At 38.1% G+C, this 22,535-nt stretch overlaps 1 protein-coding gene across 7 annotated transcripts in view; it reads right to left on the bottom strand.

The window, feature by feature from the left end:
• LHX9 (LIM homeobox 9) overlaps window positions 1-22,535 on the bottom strand; it is a 67,844-nt gene that overhangs the window by 2,109 nt on the left and 43,200 nt on the right. For 5 of the 7 annotated variants that reach the window (XM_073642878.1, XM_073642876.1, XM_073642877.1 and 2 more), the window contains one exon: window positions 17,610-17,806. In XM_073642878.1, coding sequence (XP_073498979.1) covers window positions 17,610-17,806 — 197 coding nt within the window. Of the gene's footprint in view, window positions 1-1,436; window positions 1,461-15,073; window positions 16,726-17,609; window positions 17,807-22,535 lie in introns of those variants that run through there. The other 2 variants (XM_073642874.1, XM_073642879.1) reach the window with 2 other exon arrangements.

Below are 22,535 nucleotides of genomic sequence, written 5' to 3'. Positions count from 1 at the left end.
CATTTGTAGCCTGCAGAAGAGGAGGCATTTTTTTCATTTTAGATTCACTAAAATTGGTTGCAAATTCAACAACTTTCTAAAGCATTAAACAAAATAGCTCCAAAATGGTGTCACACGTTACATTTTCAATCACAAGTTATCTGTTTCAATATACGATAAATGAGTGGGCAGTATAGTGATAAATGAGTGGTATACGCTAAAATTCTGCAGCTGATTGTGACATTCGATGATGATTTTGTTGTATTTATCTATAAAATCTATAAAGTTCTAAGTATGTGCCCAAGGAGGACAACGTAAATATGTTGCTGATAATAGGTCAATTTTAAACTGGTCTAAGCTGTCAATTTTCTTACTTAGAAATATATTTAGAGAACGTTCTAAGAGTATAGTAAAAAATATTAAAATATTTTAAATGGTAAATATGTCATTTTACTCCTCATTTAGTCGGGTTATATGGGTTTAGTTCCTCTGAAAGGCACAATTATAATTGACTATTAGAAGAGAATATGTAAATGGGTAAAATGTATCAATATGGCTCCATAGGCAATGAAACAAAATGTTATTTTTAACTTATGTTAAAAATGTCTAAAATTTGTACTACAGCCCTTTATGTCACCACCTTCCATGGTACGACACCATATACCAGTTTTCAACCAATAGCTTTCTGCTTGAACTTAAAGGGGTTGTCCAGGACTAATTATTTTTTTCACTATGGGCCTAAGAACTAAACGGCAGGGAGTTGCTACCTACCTGCCTGTTGTGCCCAGCACAGATCTCTGCCATCGCAGAACGGTCACAGACCACTGCTGCCGGTGATTCAGCAGCTTCTGCTGATGTCATGTTGACAGAAAAGTGGCTTTTCTTCCACTTTGCTCTGTTCATGAGGCGTGACTGCAGATGTCATGCTGATTGACAGCTGGCTCTCCACTGTCTAACTGCGGGGAGCCAGCTGTCAATCAGAAAGTGGTCAGCAGTTATACCCCAATGACGAGTAGCCCAGAAGAAGAAGAGCTGCTCTGTTGAAATAGAGCAGCTGAATCACCGGCAGAAGCAGTCAATGACCGCTCTATGCGGGTGCCGGGTAGAACAGGCAGGTAGTTTGCAATTGCCCGCCTGTTAGCTTTTAGACCCATAGTAAAAAAAAAAAAATAGTCCTGGATACACCCTTTAATTATTAAAATTATGAGATACTCATGCAATAACCCGATTCTCTCAAGCATATGATTTTTTAATTCTCAAAAAATAAATATATATAAATAAAATGCAATTATTTTCCATGCAATATGATGAACTAATATCAGTCCATTTTGTAACTACATTTGCCAGGCTCGGTTTTCTCCCAAAAGTTAGAAAAGTAAGCAAAAAAGTCTGTTGGGGTTTTTTAACAAAAACAAGCAGCAAAATTTTTTAAATGATTATATGTTAATTTCAATTACCTTTTGGCTGTTTTAAGAAACGTTCTGAAAGCAAAGAGCAGATTGCAAAACAAGCTATGAATAAAAGTCCACTAAATGCAAATCGTTTATTGACACAAATTTAATCAGATTTCACAAAGGTTTGGTCCATAAATATTCAAAGGGAATCATTCTATACAATGCATTTCTCAATCAACAAAAAATAAAACATGGACATTTGTTCTCTACTACATACTGTACTGAAACACGAAGATGTATATATAAGATCGTTATTTGTAGCCAACTGACCAGCTCAACTGAAAGTCAACTCTCTCCTGTAACAGATCATTGAAAAGTTTGACTTTATATGCTTTTTTTATTATTATTCAGAAATAAGAATTAACCGTACAAAACTATTGAATTGTCAAAAAGGAAACATTTTAACAAACAACACAAAGTCATCCTGATTTTCACAAAGTACTATAAAGTACAGTAAGGCACTTGTAGAACTGAGATACAACCCCGTAGAAAGGAGTTTAATTCATTTTTATAAAGGCAGGATATACAGACTGGGGTGAATACGTAGCCTGAAAATCAACAGATATGTATGTACAGAATGTTACCAATAGTTTAATTATTTGTAAAATGGAGACAGCCATCTTTGATTTGTAATGTTTTTCAATGCACAAACTGGGCCCATTCAATTGTGCAATACATTATTGATTGTTTTGCTACTATGGAAAATGTAAATGTAACCAGCCATTCCTTAAATGCTTCATACTTGTGTTGAGTACTGAATACGACCATCCAAACTTTAACATTTTAATATTCTCGAACCATTTAAAATAATAACAATATGATGCTTATTGAAAGACTGACATAGGATTAATATTGTGAGTACCCTGAGAAGTTTGATATTCTGGGAATTAAAACTGAATGAATGAACAGATCATTCTTAAGCAAACTTGACAAAAATATTGGTTACTTGAAATTTTGGATCAAGAGCCCTTAACGAATTTAGAACATCGCTTAAGTACAGTGAAACTTTTATGCTTCTGGCAATAGGTATTGTCTAGGGAATGTTAACTTTTATAATCCTCTGAAGGGAAAAACAGAAATCCTCATCAAAATCACAGTGGATGTTTATGTTGGAAGTTGGGTTTTTTTTTGCTGTTGTTCCTTATGACGATTAGTGAAAGTGCGATGTTAGTAAATTCTTAAATTGCAGTTTTTCCATTCCAGTGCAGTTTTAGAGCTTGCTGGCTTTTTGTGGTCTTGTCCCTATTAACATTTAACATTTATTCTTTTGTTTACTTTTTTTCTTTTAAAAAAAGACCTTAGTTAGATAATACTTGGAAATTTTAAAAAAAAGTATTAATTACCCATAGAAGCCACTATTGCTCCAGATCCAACTCTATGCTACTCCCTGCCAGTCAGAGAGAGCTGCAGTAGTGCCACCCCGTGTACAAACTGTCACTGCTGCAGTCAATCACTGGCCTCAGTGGTCTTCCGAGGTAGATGGCACAAGACCATTAAAGCCCGTGATTGAGTTTAGCAGTCAGGTATTGTAGAGCGGACATCACTACTGCAGTACCAAGAATCGAGCAGCATAGGGATGGCTCTGGAGCGGCAAGGGATTCAGTGGGTAAATAATGCTTGTTTTATTATTTTTAATTATTACCTACTCATATCCCTTTTTATTTTTAGAACAGACGACTCTGTTAATGAGGAAAACATATATAACAATTGAACTTTGTATAAGCTGTATATCACATTTCCTTAAAAAACACTCCAGCAAAGTCCACTAAAAGCACATGAAATACACTATGTATTTTGGGCTTTTTTCCGCATTAGAAAATGATTAAAATACATTGCTATTTGACTCGGTATGATACCTGAGCATTTACTGTACAGGTGGAGGACCCGATACACATACATGAAAGAACTTACGCCAATATTCTGGCTTAAAAAGCTTTGAAAAGTTGCAGAATTTTGGAGCAACTGCCAACTGCGCTAAAATTATGGGACTTTTGGAATTCTCACTCCATTTTCACCCAGCTCTGACAAAATGGGTGGAGCTGGGGAGGGATGGGGTCATGGTGACCACTGCTAGTCAAATTCAGGACGAGCGGTGGCATTTGCTATGCCACAAATCTTACTCTAGCAGGGGTTGTAGTAGGATTTGTAGTAGGCGAGGTGCCCGCAGAGGTGTACGCCACTCGCCCGGTGCTCCTGGTTCATGAAGAGGCTTCATTAATGAGGAGCGTCTGACTCCAGCTCATCTCCTCATCAAGACCGGCGTGAACAACGCTGGTCTTGATGAATTTGGCCCGATGTTTTAAAACAGTACAATGCCTAAGTATCTATACTAAAGCTGTTTAAGGGATGTAAATTAGAATTTCCATGTCACACTGACAATGTAACACCTTATAAAAATGAAGTAATGAAGTATGTGCAACAATTGTATTACAAATTTGAAATGGCCACTCCAAAAAGCACTATTTATTCTCACTACTATGTTCATCCTTTTGCCCAGCATTGACTTCCAGCAATGACTTATAACATAACAGTTTGCGTTTTACTATGGAAAAAACTCAGCATCATTTCATAGTGCAGCATGTTAATTTATAGGATCTTCTTAACGTAAAACACTAATTTAATGTGCAAAAGCTTTATTCAATCAAGCAAAACATAGATTCAGAGCATGGTACACAATCATTGAATTAATAAAAAAATAACATTCACCAATGTCAAAGGCATTTGCCTAAAATACAGAATGTCAAATAATGGCAATGGATTTGTTACACCTATCGATCTCTTTTTATAAGTACTGTGTACCTTGTATGTTTAACACTACATTATTTTTATTGTATCCTGGATGAAATAGAATTTGCATATATCACCTTTTTACAAAGGAAACTCACATATTTTCATATCTTGCACTGATGAGAGCCAAAAGGTCTGAAACAGCTTAATGGAAGTTGGAAAAAAAAACATATTGACTTAAGTTGATACTTAGATTTTAATGGTTATGAACTTGATTATAATAATTTTGGAAATAAATTGCGTTACTTAGCTTGTACTGATTCTGAATTACACTGTGCATTATCGCTAATAAATACATTAAGAGTTTTCTTGGCTGTTGTTGAAATCAGTCAACAATCTTGCTGACAAACACTCCTCTATCTATCTATCTAACTTAAAGGAGTTTTCTGTTTTCACATAAAGTTGGACTACGGGCAGGTAATACTTTGCGATTGCAGAAAAGACATTACCTGTTGAATCTTCTGAAGCTTTAGCGCCACCTTTTCGTTGATCCGCTGGTCTTCATTTATAGGACTGCAGAAGTGATGTCTCATGAAAATGCTTATTTTGAGGTGGACCTGTCAATCGCCATAATTTTTTACTTGGTATAACTGCCTCGCCATTTCTGGAATATGACCCAATCTTTCCTTTTGTGTCTTGTATATAAATCTAGTATTGTAAGCCAAAGGGCCATGATCCTCATGAAGACACCCACAGAGAAGTGTTGATGATCACGCCTCCTTGACTAACAATACTAGATTTACAGGCAAACAGCAGCATTTAGACCAGGTAAAAAAAATAACACGGTAATGGAAAGCGACTTTACCTGCTTGTGACCCAATTATTTGTGAAAATGGACAACCCTTTTATCTATCATATATTTAGACAGTTCATTTTTCCCTAAATGAGATTACAGCATTGTGCGGAATGTGCAAGTCAAGAAAGTATTCTGGGAGATTTCAGCTTTGAAGCCATTGTGGTTTTGAATGAGTATACAGACTGCAACTCCTGGTCAGAACAAGATAAAAAATGCAATGTCTTTACAAAATTACTTAGTGATAAAGTGGTCTGGATGCAGTGTTAGCTGTGGCACAATTTGTAATATTGCCTCTAACTATCCCTAGAAGAGGTAAGGACAGAGCAGAAGGGGTATATGGTAGAGATGAACACATTTCTTGAAATGGAATTGAATTCTCCTCAAATTTTACAAAAATTTGTGATCCCAAGAATATGTTGGAAGGCATTTTCCCCATAATATGGGGCAATTAGCATCTGTCTCATGGCGTTTTTGCTTTCTTCTGGATCAACATGTTTCTGTATAGGTTGAAGTCGATGGACTTATTCTACTTTCAACCTTAAAAACAATGAAACTATGAATTTTGTTCTGCTCAAATTCATCTAAATATCGGCCAGCTTACTGTCATTTTGATTCATCTGTTGAGGGCCAACATAAGGTTTTAAAAAAAAATAACACTGAAATACTTACAGCCCACCACTCCCATCACGCCAGCAGCCCACTGTCTAGTCATCTGCTTCTCTTCTTCTTACCTTCTTCCATTGTGCACATATTCTGTAGTTCACTGCTTCCAGCCGACTAGGCCTCTAATGAACTTGCACATGTCATGATGATCCGACATGCGTCTCTTAAGTGGCTGACTATGCCTCGGACGATGCATGTCATCAATGAGCAGCATGATGGCTCAGTGTTTAGCCTTGCAGCGCTTGGGTCCTGGGTTCAAATCCCACCAAGGACAACATCTGCAAGGAGTTTGTATGTTCTTCCCGTGGTTGTGTGGGTTTCCTCCCACACTCCAAAGACATACTGATAGAGTATTTAGATTGTGAGCCCCATTGGGGACAGTGATGATGATGTCTATAAAGCGCTGCAGAATTAATGGTGCTATATAAGTTGATAAAATAAATAATGTCCCATGGTACGCAGAAACATCAGAGTCCAGTCAGCCTTGAGTGAGGCAGGCCAAAGAAGATGTGCATGAGTAAAGGTGAAAAGAAGAGGCATGGAAGACAGAATGGCGGGCTGCGGAGCTGGCAGGACAGATGAGCAGTAAGGTGACTATTAATTATTTTTTTTCTTTACATCCCACATTTATTATGCTCATAAGGAACATTCAGTTTGCATGGAATAACTTTGACTTAAATTGAATTCTCCTGCTAAATTTTTGAGATTTGCTGACTTCGAATCTCATGGCTCCACTCATTTCTAGTACATGGTTTACCAGTAACAGTATCTATTTTGTCCGTGAATTTGTCTTATATTTACTGATTGGGGCTGAGCTGCAGTACCAGATAACCAGTAGTCAAAGAGGTGATGGTGTTTTAAGAAAAAATAAGACCTTTTTACTGTTATACAACTAACTGTTTCAGGATATGTGATAGACAGACTCTGCTATTATCTTCTGGTTTATTGGAACTTTATTTTGCAAGGAAGACAAAAAATATATAAGTTATCATATAATCTAGTTCACAAATAGGACCATGTTTGCCTCAGCATTATTACTCTGAAAATTTTTCAAGTGCAAATATCCAACATGCATGTTTGTAAATTGGCAATTACTTTTGTAAATTTGCTACAGACAGGGAACTTTCTCCCCCTCTCAAAATATGCCAGCCAGCCCCCTTAATCACATCATTGGCACACGGGAATATGGAGGAAGCTCCTTGCCTGTGTGAGAACAACAGTAAAGATCCACTTTTGGGACCCCAAGAAGGGGTCAGCTATTGTGCTATCTGCACCATTCAGCCTTTTTAACATCATGTTTTGAGATAATTGTAAATTGCTCACAGGATACAATAAAAAATAATTAACAACCCTTTGCACATAAGAGGTTTTATACAAAAGTAACAAAAATAGTATATATTAGAAATAGTTGATGTTTGTCTGGTACAATCTGATTATTAACGAGTAAAAAGAAAATCCATGATAAACTCACTTTTTCACAAAAAAATCACAAATCATATTTTGCTTATTTCCATCTAACCTGAAAAATAGATACTAAAACATGATTTCAAAGTAATTTTCAGAATATGTACAATCATGATTGTTTCTTACATTTAAATATGTCCTTTTAATAAAATATTACTGTTTAGTTGTTCTCAAATATTACAAAATTACTTTTTTTTCCAAAGTTTGATAAATTATACAAAAAAAAGACAAATATCAACATAAACATAGAACATGAATGGGCCAAATAAGAATGACGTTACATTTGACAAGCAGCAGTTTAGGAAGGAAAAACTAAACTGAGTAAGAGAGAAGAAGAATATTATTGAAGGTTGATATATTTATTCCAAGTATATTTTTGGGAGGAGCAATGTGGAAGGGTACAAAAAAAATCAAACAATCAAGGAACTTGGCTTTGTTGGCTTTCATAAATCAGGAATTACAAGTGTTAACTGAAGGATGTACACGGTATGGATTTTATTACAAGGATGTAGTATTTGGGAGGAGGCAGAGAGGGATTGGGGGGGAAGAGTTGTAATTGATTTTCATGAAAAAAAAAGTAGTAATTTATTTATGAAAGGAGTTTTGTAAAACGTGTAAAGCATTATTTGTACTTGCATGTGTGCACTGCTTAGATGCAATGTAACCTCACTAATTGATAAGGACTTGATTGCACCCACAGTTCATTAATGAATGCATGTACATAAGAAATTTAAAAAAAAAGTAATATTATTGGATTTCCCAACTTTGAGCTAAAATTATAGCAGACCACTACATGGAATATTATGATATGTCTTGCACATTTGGGTGAATGGGTAGTAGAAAAATATCATATTGCCCATTTTCATGTATACTCTAATATCTAAAATGCTGAGAGTTTCTTAGGAGCAAGAGAGCCATTTTCCGTCAATTTTTCTTAGAATTTCCAAATTCAATTTTTTTAATCACATGCATTTTTGTATTTTTATCATCTGTGACTTGATTATAGGTAGGAAGTCCCAGATATGACTAAATCTAAAATGTTACTAAAACTTGTATTTAGACATTACAATAAGGTCCGTAGCTTCCTCTAATGTTGTTTTCTATTAGGATGGTCATGGTGGAATTTTTCAACCAAACTTGCATGATATTTGTAATCATTCATTATTCTTTCTTTTTTTCCATGTCCAAAAAATATTGTTAATAACTTTCAACTATGGGGTGAAAAATGTGTTTTCAAATTTATGGAAATGACTGGCTACATAAGTTTACAACCTTCGTGAGCCATCTTAAAGGGAATCTGTTAACAGGTTTTTGCTATTTATTCTGAGAGCAGCATAGTGTAGGGGCCGAGAGCCTGATTATAGGAATGTGTCACTTACTATGCTGTGTGCTGTAGTTTCAGTACAATCAGGGTATTATCAGCAGAAGATTATCACTGTTGGACTAGGAGTCACGTACCAGGTAGTCCCTGTGTAACCATGCCCCGACTTCTGATTGGCAGTTTGCAAGCTTGCCAAGTTGTATTTAAATGTGCCCTGATATCCTATAACATATCTCTAATGATTTCATATTCAAAGATTTGTTTGATTATTAGGACGTACACTGATTCTTTCCATGCAAAGACATCTACAGATATAATCATCTCACTTTTGATATATTTATGTTTGAGTCTGATCTATAGATCTGATCTGATGCATTAAAATTATTATGTAAATTAAAGGTAATGCATCATTAGTAAATTACCTTTTGTTCAAATCAGTTTTTGTTAGGTGTATTTAAAAAAAAAAACATTTCATATCACAATCTGAATTTAAAAAAAAATGTTATTTCTTTATGTGCACTGACCCTTGAGCCCATGATGTCAGTGTGTGACTCGTTTCCCTCCTTTTATGTCCATTTAAACCCTGTCTGTTGTACTATTAACATACACGCCTGGCCTGAGAAAGACATCTGTCCGATCTTGAAACGCTTAGCACCATTTTTTTAAAGAAATTCTTGTGTAGATATTACCTTCCTTTTTGTCGCACTCAGCAGCGCTTTTATCACCCCCTTTTTTATGTCAATTTTTAAACATTTTATTCATTGTCACTGTATATAGGATTATAGTGACTGGTAACACCAATATACACGGCTGATAACACAGGATCTACCACTCACAATAGGTGATGTCGCAGCTTCCTCTCTTGCCCCTCACTTCAAAATTACCTTTGCACACGCTCATTAGATGCTTCAATACAAGTCAGTCTATTGCTGCTAATGTACATGTGAATTTCCTGACAGAACAGGAAATATGAGAATAGAATAGCTTCAGTGGCCAATGTGCAAATTTCTGTTTTCTTATACAAATTGTGACATTAAAAAATGAAATAGAAACTCCAAATATTTTTTTAAATATACATTTAACAAAAATGTGATTTAAAGAATAGGTAATTTTAAGAACTTTATGTTAGGGCCATGGCATATCAGCATGACAATATTATAGTATTTTACATGTTGACTGGAGAGTGTGGAAAAAGCTCTGACAAGAAAAGCATCCTTGTAGGATAGCCTGTCCTCCATGCATAAGAAGTGATCTCAAGAAAACTGTGGGTGCAAGTTTGAAATGAAAGAAAAAGTATTGTGTTTTTAAAGGCAAATGGTCTGCACTGCACTTTTCATAAGAAGCCTAGTAGAGGTGTTATTAATAACTATCATTAAGTCATTGCATCTACCTAATGATATCTACTATGTTGTGGGATTGTAGCAATAAGCCAAATCCTGTGTATTATCCTCATTAGTCAGATTACGCAGAATGCTGTACTTATCCAACTAAAGATGGATGAAACCATAGAGCCTAAAATACTGTAAGCAATCTAATGGTGAGGACAAATTTAAGTGGTGTAGAAAAAAAACAGGGAGCATCATGTATATGAACTGTGTCATGAAGTTCCCATTGCAAATAGCAACTAAACTCAATGTTTTATGTTTACAAAGAGGTTAAAAAACGTAGCGTAAATCTGGATACCTGAGACCAACTGTATATCCAGATATGAAATTAGAAGGAATTATATATACAGTATATATATATATATATATCTATATATATATATATATCTATACACATATATATATACATATATATACATATTTACATATATTATTGTTTCAGAGATCTCCCCCATTGCCAGTGGCGTTAAGTCTTGGTGCCAGCCATCACAATTCCTGCTAGACAGACATTTATATTTCACCAGAAGAGAAAGATCTTGACTTTTATTGGAAAATATTAGAGACACATTATTTATATATTATTTATGCCATTCCCTAATATTTTTGGGGATAAAATATCTATAAATCAAAGGTACTATATACTAATTTACTAAAGAATAATTCCACTAAAGCCAGTTCACAGCGTAAATCTACATAAATAATCAATTAACTTGCAAATACTTTTTGTGTATAAATATATTACCGTACTCAAATTTCACATCCATTTTCTCTCTCTGTGCATGGATGGATCTTTATGGCATTTGCATTATCTTTGTGTGCATATGATTTTATATGAAGGCAATTTTTGCCATATAAATCTATAAAATAAAACTGTTATTTTCCATCACATGCCGTATTACAGTGGTATTCCTTCTTAGAGTTTTTGCTTCTAGGTTAGAATATCTAGCTGCGCAAAGGCACCATAAAGTGGCAATGTGCCTATGGCTCCTTCATAGGGAGCTGTAGGGACTTTCGCTGCAGCTGTCCTGGCTCCATACAAGCCTAGCTGTATAACTCATCTGTGCCCCATAGCTTTCTGCTAACAGGAAAAAGATAAAACTGTAGATTTAGGTCTAAACATGAATGAAGAAGAAAATACCCTGCTAAACAAAGCAAGATCAAGATAAATAAAGCAAAGTATCTGCAAAGTTATGTAACATTTTATGTAGATTTTACCTATGGAGTTCAAAAGTAGAGTTTCCTTTAAAGCGCTCTGACTGCTATCTATGCTGTGACATCCCACATCAGTTCAGCTGAAGAAAACACTTTGAGCTAGAGATGTAAGCTCCCTTTGTGACAGATGCAGAATGCTGCATTTTATTAGTGCTGTTGAAACTTGTTGTAAATTTTGCTGAGCTATACATGGAATTGTATTATATGCCATGCTCCTGACATTTTTTTTAATGTCTGAAACTATAAAAGTGAGTTTTTACTGATTACTTTGTGTTTTTGCATTTTGTTTTTTTTTTTTTACTTGTCAGTGCACCTGTGCTCCAGTATTTCTTAACTGAAAAAGTTAGGTTGTTTTACCTATCCAGTGTTCAAGAAAAGGTTCAAGGCCATGTTCACACTAGTGCCCGTCTAGGTTTTGTTAATTGAGAATGTAAAGTAAGGCTCGATCACATCATGGTTTTTTCAGTGTTTTTTGGTGCAGTTTTTTTTGCCATTTTTCAGCTGCCTTTTACAGTACCAGCAAAGTCTATGAGAAACCAGAATTCTCTGTTCACACATCATGTTTTTTTTTTGTTCAGGATTTTGTGCCTTGCATGTTTTTTTGGAAAATAGAGCATGTCACTTCTTTCAGCGTTTTTTCACCCATAGGAAGTAATGGGTGGTGAAAAAACACTGAAAAAATGCATCAAAAACGCATCAAAATTTGTATCAGCTTTTTAAGCGTTTTTGATGCCAAAATAGAATGGGGTTCTTTTTTTTCACACAGAACTTTATTGACATGCATAAAAAGAGACTGAAGGACAGTGAAAAAAAACACTGAAAAAACGCATAAAAAAGCACCAAAACTGCAAGAGAAATCCTGAACAAAATGCCCTTGAAGATCAGGTTTGCTGCAGAAAATTGACGGCAAAAAAAAACATGATGTGTGAACATAGCCTAAGGGTTTGTTAAGGTAAGGCCATATGGAGTAACTTTGTCTTGGACACAACATGGCTAAAAACACTGCCACAATTAACAGCTGTGTTTTTTTGACTGGTTTGTGGCTATACAGTTTTGCTGTACGGCACAATCAAGTGATCACTTTTTAAGCCGGGATTCCATATTTCTGGGCCATCAGGATCAGTTTTATTATGTTTCAACTGATGACAACAGCATCAGTTGTCATCTGGCTTCTTAAGCAGTTCCTTGTGCAAAACCGGTGATCCGGATGGACATACGCAACATGTTGTGTTTTCTGATTTGGGTCCTTAAGGATTCAGCACAACAACTAATGTACTTAAGTGAACTATCTCATAGAAAACTATAGGAACCATTCTTGCATCGGTTTCCTTCCATGAAAAAAGATGGATGGCTGGATAGATGGGAATGAGGCCTTTAATGATCGAAGAAGCAAAGTGGTTTATTGCCTTGTGACCTTACCCTTACAGAGGTTGTCTGGTCAAAAGTGATAAGTCTGCAGTCAGTCTGTGTGACTGCAGCCTTATGAATCCCCCCAGCGCAGGCACTGTGCACTGCGGGGATTCGCCGGTATGAGACCTGGTAACGGAAGGTATGTATGTGTCATACATACCTCGGCCAGTGGGCGTGAGCTCACTCTCCATACACCTGTATTGAGCGAGGCCGGAATTTCAGGTTGGACATGCCCACTGGCCGTCTATGTCACTAGACGGGGAGTGGCCTCATGCCATACAAATGAATGGAGCGTGGCGGTGCTGAATGGCCGGGGGTATGTATAACACATACATACCCTCTGTTACCAGGTCGCATAGCGGTGAATCCCCGCAGTGCACAGTGCCTGCGATGGGGGGATTCATAAGTCTGCAGTCACACAGAGAGACTGCAGACTTATCACTTTTGACCGGACAACCCATTTAAGGGTGGAGGAGTCCCCTCTGGTTGATTGGGATTGTCACCAGAGTGAGGTTTCTATGCCTTATTGAGATTTACGCTACTGTTTTAATGTGTGTAACATATGACTGTCACAATAGAATAATATAGACCTGATAAAGTTCGGGTTAATATTACTATTTTCAGGGCAGAAAGTATCCCATTCTGATTCATATATCTCGGTTACTAGTAGTAATACTAAATATGCCTATTATAAGGGACTGCTTTCCTGTCTTTATTCGTTTATGGTGGGAGAAATGCTGCAGAGTAGCCATGGAGAGGCAGGCGCTGAAACGCTTGTTTAGATGCATGTTAAAAGGGGGCACCATCACCAGTCTGGCCAATGTGCTACCACTGAGAAATCCGGCAAGTCCAAGGTTGTGTCCACATTTGGATAGATATGAAGAGTTGTGACTACACTATGGGCAATTGGCTTGAACCGCAGAAGATCTCTAATGTGTAATGTCTGTTTTTCCCGTACTGGTGACTGATCAGAAAAGTTATACTTGGGTCCAACTCTCTATGTCTCTTTGTCTCTTGCTTATTGTTCATATACCTGTCCTAAAGTTTGTGTAACACCTGTTGGCTGTTCTTGTGCCTTATGTAATTACATTATGGATCTGTAATACTGTATGTAGTATGCCATTGTATGCCTCGAATTTCAAATTGAGCAAAACTGATTTGTAGGACCTCTATGGCGGCTGGACCAGGGTCTGTGAACCTTTGCCGGCATTCAAATGCTGGCATCTTGGGCGCCACTGGCAATTACATGGCAAGTTGTCACCAGGTTGCTGGCATTTGAGTGTTGGCCAAGGAAGTTTGCACAAACCTGGTCCGGTTGCAAGAAAGTACCAATGTGAACACCAGACCTGGGTCCTGCAAATCTTTTGCTCATCTCTAGTGGAGACATATGGAAGATTTTCAAGCCACTTCCTGCATAAATCCAACAGCAGAATAACATGGTATGCGCCATCAGATATCCTATTGTTCAAGCATTTTCTGGAGGATATCCCTAAATGATATGATGTTGTATAGAGCAACATACTGCCTTCATATAGCCTTGGTGTGTGTGTGAGGCCTGAGGATACTTTGACGGATATGACAAATCTGCTGAAGTTATTCTATACGCTGACTGTCCAATCCACATATGCAAAAAATGCCAATAGAAAAAAAACATACACTAATGTGTACACAGCCTAACTACAGCTTCAGTTTCAGAATTATCCATGGTTCCTGTAAGAAACCAAAAAAACAAGGCTGCAGGTTTAGTTTTGCTAAGAGAATAGCAGATTATCATGCCAAAGAAGATTTCCTGGAATTTGCTCACGGCTCTAAGCTTTTTTGAAACAGCATTTTAAACATTCGCAGAATACACTGGTTTGGTTAACTGGAAACACTTTAGGTGTCATCTTGGTGTCATAACCAATCAGTCTTTGCTCTCTGTGAATTTAATGACATTTTTCAGGGTTATGGAAATAAGTATAATATCATTTTGTAAGAGGCACTTATAAGAATGGACACATGTTAGACCATACCTGAAAACTGCAACTGAAAAATAAAATAAAACTCTGTGAATTTTCTTAAAGAAGCACTCCTTCTTCCATCAAGGTTTTAATTGTCTTAATATATTGCAGTCATCATATGATATAGCACTGTGTACTCACAGTTGCTCATTTTGCTTTTCTACCCAGCTAATTCTTCTGTCTTCCATTAGTTCTATGGCATTATGTGATTAAAAACTGACTAGCTGAATCCTTCTAAGCTTTGTGTAGAAATAGGAAGTCTATTTTCTCTGCATGAGCCACTGCAAAAGTCACTGGCAGGGGGAGGAGGGAGCTGCTAGGTCAGGAGGTGTAGAGGGGGTGGAGCTGGTCTGCTAGGCACTTTGCAATAACGCAGAATTGTAGTTCCAATGATGACTCATGCAGAGAAAAGAGACCTCCTGTTTCTACATAGAGCTTAGAAGGATTCAGCTAGTCAGTTTTTAATCACTTGATGTCATAGAACTAATGGAAAAGAGAATAATTAACTGGTTAGAAAGGCAAAATGAGCAATTGTAAGTACACAGAGCTATATAATATGATGGTTGAAATATATTAGGAGGATAAAAACTTTGATGGGAGGAGGAGTGCTTCTTTAAAATAGAACTTCCAGAAGTGATAACTAGCAAAGGCCCTTTAGCTTACATAAAGATACATGCAAACTGTTTTTCAGTAGCTAGCTTTTTTTTGCTAGGCTATCAGTGAGTGAAGTTATAATTATATCCCTCCAATTTCTCTGCTCTTATGTTCTCATATAACCACACATCCCGGCACTGACACTTCAATATCACATAGAAGTGTATGGAGAGAGTCCCGCATGTGTGGCCTCCTCTCCATTTGCTGTGAGATGAGACCCTGTTCTCGAGATGGTGAGATGGGACCCGCATATTGGAGAGCAGCCGATATAATATTTCTCTGGCACTTCTCATTTTTAGTGTAGTAGGTGAATCACACACAAATTAGATCTTTGTGATTCTTCCTCATTATGTGGACCCACAATCACCATCCTAATCAATGTTTACATACTAACTATTCCCATACAAGATAATTGATGTGGACATGATTTGGATCTACACAACGCCCGTAATAACAGTGAGATGCCAATGCCCATCGCTGGAGTTACGGCTGCAACAGGAACGGGTCCTGTAGCTTCATGCATTGATAACTTGACAAAGACGTTTTCACATTTTTCATGTACACCAAAGGGCCTTTTATATAACACTTCTAGTAGTTCTCCTATTCCCGAGTCTGTTCATCGTCTGTTGACTGTCAAAAGGCAGTGTAATATAAAGAGATGGCGACTCTGAATTTAGGCAGTTACTGGATGATACAGACTCAGAGGAAGAAGAAACAGAGGACAGCCAAGTAATTTCATTGGAGGCAATATATTCAAATGACATCAATTATAGTTAGGATTTTTTCTTCTGAAAGCTAGATGATATTAATAAATACTGTTTTATTTTTTCCTAATTAGTCAGACTGCTCCATTCTTGAAATAAAATGGTATCACTAAATAGGCAGTCATATTGATAAAAGGAATGGGTAAGTATCAGTGAAAATCACAGTGAGAAGAGTAAGACATAGGCGCAGAGGGTACCAAGTGGACCTCAGTCCCTACAAAGTAAGACGACAGTACTGCACCAGGCTCCAGCACTGATCGAAGGTTGATAGAACTCAGGAATGAATCACTTACAACATAGTGCACAATTAAATATGATCGATTGCCTGTGTCCTGCACATCTCTTTACTCTGCCCAACACAACATCCATCCATGGTGGCCCATAAAGATTACATATTGTTCAGGCAACAAGGACAGCACATACCACATGCCTATATGTCGTGATTAATTCACTGAGTGATGGTAGAGTTGATTCTTCTTCTAAAACGTTTGGTTGATATATCCCAATTACAGGGTTAAATGCACAGTATTGCAACAAAAAAAGAAACAGCAGAAGACGAGAAGAGTCTTAGTACTTAGTTAAAAAAGATTGGTGAGTGTAGTTTGAGAAGGGCTTCCAGACTCATGATTGTCCATGTTTGGGGTTACAGAGGACCCAACATTGAGAGAGGGGCTGGTGAGGTCTGATAATGTGGATGCGCCACCTGTTGGTGTAAGTGCAGCACTGTCCGCTGAGGCTGGAGCGCTGAGAGAGGGACCTTCAACCTTATCGCCTCCCCCATTCTCCTGACGTAAAAGATTCCTTCTGAATTTCGCCCGTGCGTTTTGAAACCAAACCTGCAAACCAATCCCAGGGCATTCCTTTTACCGATTATTTTTTTTTTACCCAGATAATTAACTGGGCATCTTTTTACCTAATTCTTAAAAGACTATCACCTTTACAACACATGGGTCAACAAAAGGGGCTATCTACTCTATCGCCAAAATTCACACTCAGACTTGTAATAAGCCTTAATGGCATTTACATCAGGTTTTCTTGGTGGCCATAAAGACTATGACCATATTCACATAGTGCACTTTGTATCTTTTTGGGGAATTGTTTTTTTTGCCAAAACTAGGACTGAGTCCAAAACAGAGTAAAACTATAAAGGAATGACCTGTACTTCTATTTCGGAGTTCAGTCTTGGTATTGGCTGGAAAAACAGCACTGTGTGAACTTGAAAAAGATTGTGGTAATTAAAGTGAAATAATTTATCAGCCTGCTTTTACTGGGCAAATTATCACCCAGTAAATTGCAATTACCTCTGTGAATGAGACACAGGCTTAAAATATTAATTGGTCAATTATTCATGTGAGACAGACATAAAAAGCCTTGCCCTAAAATCTGTAAAACTGCTGTATAGGACTGGACTAGGGCAGCCTTTTAATAATATTTCATTATTTGGATTAATAAAAAATAATGACACAAAGATCAAGTCGTTATTTTTGAGTGATCTCCTCCTATATCTACAGTACCTAACAACAAAACACTCACCCACTTAAATTCTAACTACTATGCAGTACTTTCCTTGCTAAAACATTTAGTAAATCAACATTAGATTTTACTTATTTAGCAGGGAAAGGTTAGAATAAAATACAGAAAGTTATAGCATACAGGGGCCATTCTGACAAACCGGGGGGAACCACAGCACATTTCTACAAAAGGAAAGATCGCTGCTCACCTGTAGGACCCTTTTGGTTAAGCCTGTTTTCTGAGCCAGTTGCTTCAAATCCTTTGCATCTGGATTGTGGTTTATAGCAAAGTATGACTTCATGGTACGGAGCTGGTGATGTTTAAATGAGGTACGCATACGTTTTGTCTTTTGGGAGGGAGGATATGACTGGTCTCTGTCCAAATCTGTATCATTCTCATTGCAACCTGTAGGAAAGAAAAGTATCATATTATGTGCAGGGCATCTCTATAAGGATAGATAGATAGATAGATAGATAGATAGATAGATAGATAGATAGATAGATAGATAGATAGATAGATAGATAGATAGATAGATAGATAGATATAGAACCCAAAGAGGGGTCTTGTGATAAAAGTCTGCAGTCACAGTATGTGAGTAAAGACTTCTGAATTCTTACAGTGTGAACACCGCACACTGTCAGGATTCTCCTGTGTCGAAAGTGAAACTGGATGATAATGTGACTGCAAGTATGCGATTTGCATACTTCTACCTATATTCTGAGTAGAGGTGCTCCGCCTCACTCAATACAAATGAATTGAGCAAGGCCAAGCACTTCTAGTTGGCAGGTGACCGCATGTATGCAAACCGCATACTTGAGGTAATTTGACTTTTCACTCTCACCAGCAACACCAGAGAATCCTGACAGCATGCAGTGAGCACGCTGTAAAGATTCAAAAGTCTGCAGTCACATAGAGTGACTGCAGACTTTTATCACAGGTCCGCAGAGCCCCTATAAATAAGCACATCAACAGGCAAAGAACACAATAATCTGAAAAGACAAAAGTCTCCATCAGGTTTGATCAGGCCCTGAACACAGTAACTATAGGGGCAGAAATTATGTTAAACTTTCTGAGTTTTTGCTTTTTATAGGTGTCCACATACATTTGGTCCCAATCAAGCAGATCATTCATTCTATGGGTTATTGGTCTTTGGCTACGTTCCCACGATGAGCTTTTGGTGCATTTTTGATGATGTGTGTTTTTGTGCATCAAATACACAGCATCTTACAGTTCTAGAAAAGTGGATGGGATTTATAGAAATGTCATGCCCACTGTGCTTCTTTTTAATTCTGCATAAACTCATCTGCGGTGCGTGTTTCATATCTGCAGCATGTCACTTTCTCTTCCCGGTACAGAGTTTTCTGTGCAGATTTTCCCCATAGGCTTACATTAGATGTGGAAAATCCGTAGAAAAAAAACACGTGTTTTTAGTATAGCAAAAAAGTTTTGTCAGAGCAAAAAAGCAGGAAGTATCACAAACAAAGCAGCTTTATTTAAAGCATGACATACCAAAAAAGAGACAAAAAATGCAGCGTAAAAAACATGATAAAAACCCATGTTAAAAATAATGCATACAAAAATAGCATGAAAAAACGCAAGTGTCATAATTTAAATAACAGGTGCAGAAATGGTGCAGAAATTTTGCAACGTCAAAAAACACACCAAAAGCTCATCGCGGGAACGGAGCCCTAGGGTGCTTTCATAGTGTGTTTAGGCACTCGTTCAGTGGCCCTGTTGGGGCTTACGTCCAACACCCCCGCAAAACAGGATTCGGGCTCATGCAGCGACTGGGCAGTAGACTGTAATGGTGCCGGCAGAGCGAACGTGCGCTCTGACATGCATCATTTTCAGGCATGTACGCCTACTGGAGGCGGATAGCCAGACGTAGTAGACTGCGCATGTTTGCCGGCACCATTATAGTCTATGGCCCAGTCGCTGCATGAGCCCGAATCCTGTTTTGCAGGGGTTTCGGACGTAAGCCCCGATGGGGCCACTGAAGGGGTGCCTGAACACACTATGAAAACACCCTAAGGGTCTGTTACCACATGTAGCATATGCACAGATTTTTTTCTGTCTGAATTTGCAATTACAACTGTAGATATTGAATAGGCTGCAAGATGGAAATCACCTTATTTCCGTTGCTCACAATTACTAAAATTGTTGAATTAGAGAATGTATATATGTATGTATGATAATGTATGTATGAAATCACAGTTATTTAAAAAATATAATGAAATGTGCAGAAAATCCATTAGAGGGCACTGCAACCCTGTTGTGTAAGGCTGTCCAACAGCTGCAAGTCAGACACTTTCCTTGGAAGGAGTCATTGCCACATTCCCACTTATTCAAAGTCTAGAAAATGCTCTGTCTGTATTGTAGGATATTGATTCTTTAAAAAGAGCAATGCAAGAACTAACATTCACCAAAAGCACAGCCTGATCCATATAAATTATGACTTCTGGAATAATTATTATATCCATAATAAGTACACACATGGCTATATATAGGAGTTGTCATTGTTGCAATCATATTCAGTGAATCCTTAAAAAACCTGCATTTATACTTTATATATTGTATCTCACGGCTTCACATTGTGTTTACAGAGACTATACATACTATTTGACTCACATGCTTTGTACCCCATTCATCATTTGCAGATTTTCTTTTTTGTTTTGTGGCAAAATCATCAACATGGTGCACGTGGTTCATGAATTTTGAAGTGTCAAAAATTGTTTTTCCTGTCTTTGTTTTTGTAACTTTTTAACACAAAAAAGTTGCACATTTCGCAAAACATTAAAATTAATTGAGCAGAAGTTTTTATATTTTTGGAGTACATTTGCAACACATTTTGTGAGTTTTTAAAAAGTCGCAAATGATGAATCACATGAAAACATCTGGAAACCCTAAACCCTGTCCACAGTGGTAAATTAAAGAAAAACAAAACAAGTGGACATATATAAAGTAGACTTTAAAAAAATCAGCAAATAGAAAAATGAATTTGATACAGCCAAGAAAACATGTATTACTTTATTTTGTAAACTAGATAAATAAATAGATTAGTTGCAGCACTGCCTTTTTTACCTGCAATCTTCCAGAATTCACTCATAGTAAATGTATGCAATTGTGGCTCCCCTGCTGCGCATTCGTGCCACAGATCCTAAAGGAGTGCATGAATGGATTCCTCCACAAGAGGCCCTCGCTACATGCAAACACCTCCACCTTCCACCTCATACCACCAGAGGGAGCCCTGATAGGGATATATAAAGGGAAGGTGGAGCCAGGCAGCTCAGTCAGTGTTCAGTCTGCAGAGAGACAGGATGTAGCTGCACGCAGGCTGCTGTGTGAGGCAAGCTAGGCCTCCAGCAGCCCTGAAGCCTAGTGAGGGCCCCGAGCGGCCGAAGGCGAGTGGAAAGTGAGTAACATAGGGGGCAGAGGAGCTTAACCAGCTCACCCCGAAAGCATATACCGGACACCGGGTCCGAGCTTACAGGGATCTCTATGACCCAGTAAGAAACAACCAGAATCCCTTGTGAACTACAGGTCCCAGGTTCACCAGAAGCTGATACGTACCAGAGCAAGGAGACACGGAAGCCCTGCAAGCTGGGAGTGTGTACTCGAAGAGAAGGCCCTACCACAAGGTCAGCAGGTGCAAAACAGAGATTAAGTTAGGCCTAGCTCCAAGCAGGTCAGAAACTTACTACACAAAGGAAACAGGAGGCCCTATACCCGCTCACTGGGGAGAGTCCTCATGTGCACCCCTCACCCTACAGTGCTCCGGATTGGGCCTTGAATACCACCAGTAAAAGGTACTGAAGTGACTATCGTGTCTGTCCCTATTCTTACTCTGACCCGGCTGGGTCACCTCTGTCCTGCATCCCTGCATTCCCTATACCTACGCTGCCCTGAGGCCCAGCTCCACCTGTGGGGAGCTACACCATCTTAGCTGCCGGAACACCGGCCTCAGAGGACTGCTGCAGCGCTGGTGGTCCTCACCAGAAACCGCAGGTGGCGTCACGAACATTTACAAACCTATTATCCCAATATACATTCCCCTCTTTTCAGTTGTCCACCCTGGGCCACGGACCGGGCCAGCCACCGTGATATCCCCAAAGCATCTGAGGGCCTGGCTGACGAGTACCCCACGGCCCAGGGGGCGCGACACAATATTATTTGGCTATCTAACCCCTGAAGTTACAAATCACTGAGGCTGGGAATCCTCAAGATCAGACTTTCCTATCATTGGATCCTCTATTAGGCCCATGTTCTTATACACTGGTACGTAGATCTGCCTCCACATACAGCTTTGCCTTTCCTATTAATAACATACAAAAGCTGATCCAAAAACAGGTCTGATCACGAAGAATGCACAGCAGGAGCTGGTGAAGGAAAATGCAGGAGACACCTGAATCATTTTTCTACTGGTGAAGATTTTGCTAAAAAATAACAAAAGGCCAATATACTGTATGAGCATCTCCTAGAGCTAGGGGCCAATCTCAGGGGCCCTTTTTCTGTGCAGCCACAGTAACATCACTGCACAACTGGGCTGCATTGGGAGACCTGCTCAAGAAGGGCACCCTACAGATCTGAAGGAGTTGCAATTTGCAGCGTTTCACAAAGTGCTACAGGCCCTTTATTCTGCTATGCCCATTGGTTAAACCCCGATGTATCAGCAACCGGTGGAGTATCCAACTGATAGACTGGATATACAGTACATACTTATGTGGGGAAAACACTTTCAATGTTACTGATTCATGCATCTGAATTACAGAAATGTTAATGCTACACAAGAATTCTCAGTAGAAAAAATCTGAAACGGAACACCATGTCATGTCATCTACAGGACTAAAGGGATCAATGACATTGGATCTAGCCTTTTAAAAGGGCAACAAAATATTCTCTGTGGTGTTAGTCTAAAATTGTGAATTTATTCCTTTACATGAATGGAGTTAATAGGCAACAGTATTTATAAATATACATCTTTACTCATCTTGAAATGAAAATTGTGATTAAAAGCAAAGCTATATTGGAGGATAAGACTGCATTTCTATAATTATGCTTTGCTTATACGGTGCCATCATATTCTGCAGTGCTTTATAGACATCATCTCTGTCCCCATTGGGGATTGCAATCTAAA

Source organism: Phyllobates terribilis, unplaced genomic scaffold (assembly GCF_046119375.1).
Source record: "Phyllobates terribilis strain yellow unplaced genomic scaffold, ASM4611937v1 Scaffold_8__6_contigs__length_399053987, whole genome shotgun sequence".
NCBI lineage: Eukaryota > Metazoa > Chordata > Amphibia > Anura > Dendrobatidae > Phyllobates > Phyllobates terribilis.
Note: the sequence above shows the minus strand (reverse complement) of the source record. Positions and strands in the feature narration are given on the sequence as shown.